The sequence below is a fragment of the Neoarius graeffei genome, chromosome 10 (genome assembly GCF_027579695.1).
Source record: "Neoarius graeffei isolate fNeoGra1 chromosome 10, fNeoGra1.pri, whole genome shotgun sequence".
In the NCBI taxonomy this organism is placed as follows: Eukaryota; Metazoa; Chordata; class Actinopteri; order Siluriformes; family Ariidae; genus Neoarius; species Neoarius graeffei.
The window spans coordinates 35,928,997-35,932,419 of NC_083578.1; the positions used below are offsets into that span (position 1 = coordinate 35,928,997).

Here is a 3,423-nt window from a genome sequence, read left to right on the forward strand (position 1 = left end):
TGACTACGGGCGAAAGGCGGGGTACACCCTGGACAAGTCGCCAGGTCATCACAGGGCTGTATTCTCCATATATAAATAATTAAATATAAAAAGTGGGATTCATTTCATGTCAATCAATATGACTGAACAGGAAGGCAAACGTCATCGACCATTCTCAATTATTATTATTATTATCATTATTTTATTTTTTTTTTTGAGTATTGTGACTGGTAGCCTATATTCCTTTTAAAATTTCAGTTCCAACCTTGGTAATGAAGTAATATTTTTCACCCTGTATAGTCTGCAAGAAACAACACGGTAGGAACGTAGGGGCGAAGATGCGCTTTTTGTAGTCCATTTTCGGAACATTGTAGTTTCACACGGCAGTCCTACGTCATAAACATGCGTCGTCGCATAATTGCGTAGCCAAGTGTCATTGAAGTCGGATTCTCTTAGTCCCGCAGTTATCTTTTCCTACGTCTTTGAAAGATGAATTCTACTTCACGTCTTCCCTTGATCTTAAGGAACAGCGGATAGGAAAAGACATAGGATGGCCGATTGGAACGCAACCCGAGACATCGGAACAGCCCTTCGGCGGGATTCGATGACGTAGCATTCTTGAAATGCATCCTTTAAAGGATGCATCCTCTTGACGTTAAGAAACACTGAATATGTAGCGGAAAGGCGTCGTTCGACTTAGAGAGGTCTGCGTGAAGTCGAAAACTTATTATAAATAAATAAATAAATAAAAATTTAAAAAAAAAACACCCAAGGCGTGTCATCATGATGCGACAGGCATTATGATTCCGCCCTACTGCTAAACGAAGGCTGCCGGAACAGTTTTAAGACTCAAACACGTCAGTACAGATGGAGCAGTACTCGGGATTATATAAAGAGCCGACCGATGCTACGAAACAGCAGGAAAGGCATTATTATCTCCTGTCTGAGCTTCAAATACTGGTCAAAGATTTACCAAGGTAGCTAGTTAGATGGTTCGCGTTATACAAACGTGATCTTAACAAAGCGGTTGCTTCTGATTATGTTGATTTTAAGAGGAATACGAATGCAAAGCATGAAATATATTGAAGGGACCTATATTAGGTTTGTATGACTTTGAACTTGTGTGAACTTTTACATTCTCTTAAAAGCTGGTTTCAACAGCGGTTGTCGTATACGACACTGAGTGATTTGGCCCAAGCGCTCATAGATGGCACTGTGTATGAGATTGTCCAGGGTTTACTGGACATCCAGCACCTGACCGAGAAAAATCTGTACAACCAAAGGCAGAAATTACATACTGAACATAGAGGTGTGTTGGTGTGTATAATTTGTGACCCATATATGACTGTTTGTTTGTTTGTTTGTTTGTTTGTTTGTTTGCCTTATTAAAATTCCATCATTTGACCTAAGTATGTGCTGTCTGTGTCTCAAGTTCTCAAGCACGAGCTGATACGGAAACAGAAAGTGGCTCTGCAGACCTGCAAATCACATAATCTTGCTGTACTAAAAGCAAGTCAGCGTGCTGAAACAGAGGCAAGATCAGTCTGTCTTTTTATTTATTTTTTGCAAGGAGGATTTTTTAAACACAAAGCAGGATTTAAGTTACTAAATAATCTGAAAAATGTAACTTATTTTAAATGGTTACCCTGCTATTTTCACTGTAAACAAAACATGTATGCACAAGTGCACACTGCTCTGTTCTGTCTCTCTTGATTTTTCCAGGGTCTGGATCAGCGTGTGAAAGATGAGCAGCGATTGATGGATGAGAAGATTGTGGCAGAAATGGATCAGAAGGTCTTGGACCAACAGAACACACTTGAGAAAGCTGGAGTCCCTGGTTTCTACATCACCAGCATCCCACAGGTGCACATAATGCATTTGTGTACTGTCTAGTCTTTCATCTTTCTCTTGATGGTTTTATTTTATTTCTTTTAACATTTTGTCTTTTTATCTACATCTTTGACAGGAAGTGACAATGCAGATGAACTTGCTTGAGTTGATCCTGAAGTTACAACAAAAAGAGTCTCAGTCTGGAACTCTGCTTTGAGTGACCGAAACCCTATTTTGTTTAAGTTGTCTACATATTAGGCTGCCTCTTGTCAGCATGTGGACTGGACCAGCAGGAATTATCCCTAAGTTTGGTCATGAAAGTTGTATTGGTCATGGGAGTGCAGAGTGCTTGGTAAGAAATATTAGCTGCCCTGAAAAATATATTCACTTTACGTGTATAATGTATTGTCTTATCCAAGCACCAAACAAATGATAACTGGGGAGTACTACTTATTTTACCCAGGTGGTATCTGATGCACAATGAGTAGACAATGATGCACCAGAAGCTTTTGACTATTATGTTCTTTAGTTCTGCCATATTAAATATCAGTATGACAAGACTTTTCATCGTCAAAAATGCATGCTGACACGTGAGAAAATAAAGCTCAAATACCTTGGAGCTGAGCAACTCTGTGAAGTGTAGTCCCCCCCCCCCCCCCCCCCCCTTAAATTTTATTTATTTATTTTTTTTAATAAATGCCATGGGAAGTGGCAGTAAGGTCTTATTTGCATCCTATATAATCACTGGTGCAAATCTGATAATGTAGCCAAACAGAACAAGTACAGACTCTAAAGAAAGGCCATCTTAAAATAACAAAAGTGGTTTTGTGAGATCAAAACTTTTTTTCTCATTATATTAATGCATAGGCACGAGGCATATATACTGTAAAGTATGGATGAGTGTGTGTTTTATTTTAATCAGTGAGTACTGCAGGAGGAAATGGATGGTGCTGTGGTCCAGTTTCAGATTTCACTTTTCGATGTCAAAATCATGGGACCAACTCTGTGCTTGTGTGACACAGTGGGGTTTCATTTTATCTTTCCCAAATTTCCTCTTGCGGCTCAATAAAGTATATCTATCAATGTTTGTTAATGCTGTACAATTTCCAAATTAGTGCCCATCACTTGGGAAGTGAAATGACTATATTATGATGGCTGCTATAATGAGCTTGAAGAGGTAGTCAATTCTGTTTTCTCATATTTAATTAAATAACTGAATTAACCAGCTGTTCAGGCTCATTATAACAGCCATGTGTGTGATATATATATTATCTATCTCACACACATGGCTGTTATAATGAGCCTGAACAGCTGGTTAATTTTGTTTTCGTTTGTTTGTTTGTTTGTTTGTTTGTATGTGCATGAAGAAGTGGTTATTTGTCACATACATACTCAATCACAGTGAAATTCATCCTCTGCGTTCAACCCATCTGAAGCAGTGAACATGCACATCCACCTAGAGTAGTGAGCAGCTATGCTACAGTGCCCAGGGAGCAGATGGGGGTTGCAATCATACATGTCAACCTTTGGTCAATCAAACCTGTATAACCAACCTCCAAAATCCGTATTTCCCTTATAAAATCCTTATAAGATGCAAATTAAAATAATTTACCT

General features: G+C 38.7%; 1 protein-coding gene across 1 annotated transcript; it reads left to right on the top strand.

The window, feature by feature from the left end:
- The first annotated feature begins 415 nt into the window (after positions 1-415).
- On the top strand, positions 416-2,428 carry dgcr6 (DiGeorge syndrome critical region gene 6). Its single transcript, XM_060931741.1, has 5 exons — positions 416-956; positions 1,128-1,288; positions 1,412-1,512; positions 1,702-1,842; positions 1,946-2,428. The coding sequence occupies exons 1-5, from the start codon at positions 847-849 to the stop codon at positions 2,024-2,026; spliced, it is 594 nt and encodes a 197-aa protein (XP_060787724.1). The 5' UTR covers positions 416-846; the 3' UTR covers positions 2,027-2,428.
- The last annotated feature ends 995 nt before the right edge of the window (positions 2,429-3,423 follow it).

Bases quoted from the DNA above. Each gene is read 5' to 3' on its own strand.
- dgcr6 (XM_060931741.1), top strand. From the start codon at position 847: ATGGAGCAGTACTCGGGATTATATAAAGAGCCGACCGATGCTACGAAA. The intron at 1,513-1,701 runs GCAAGATCAGTC...TGATTTTTCCAG, and splicing joins GTCAGCGTGCTGAAACAGAG to GGTCTGGATCAGCGTGTGAA. The intron at 1,843-1,945 runs GTGCACATAATG...CATCTTTGACAG, and splicing joins ACATCACCAGCATCCCACAG to GAAGTGACAATGCAGATGAA.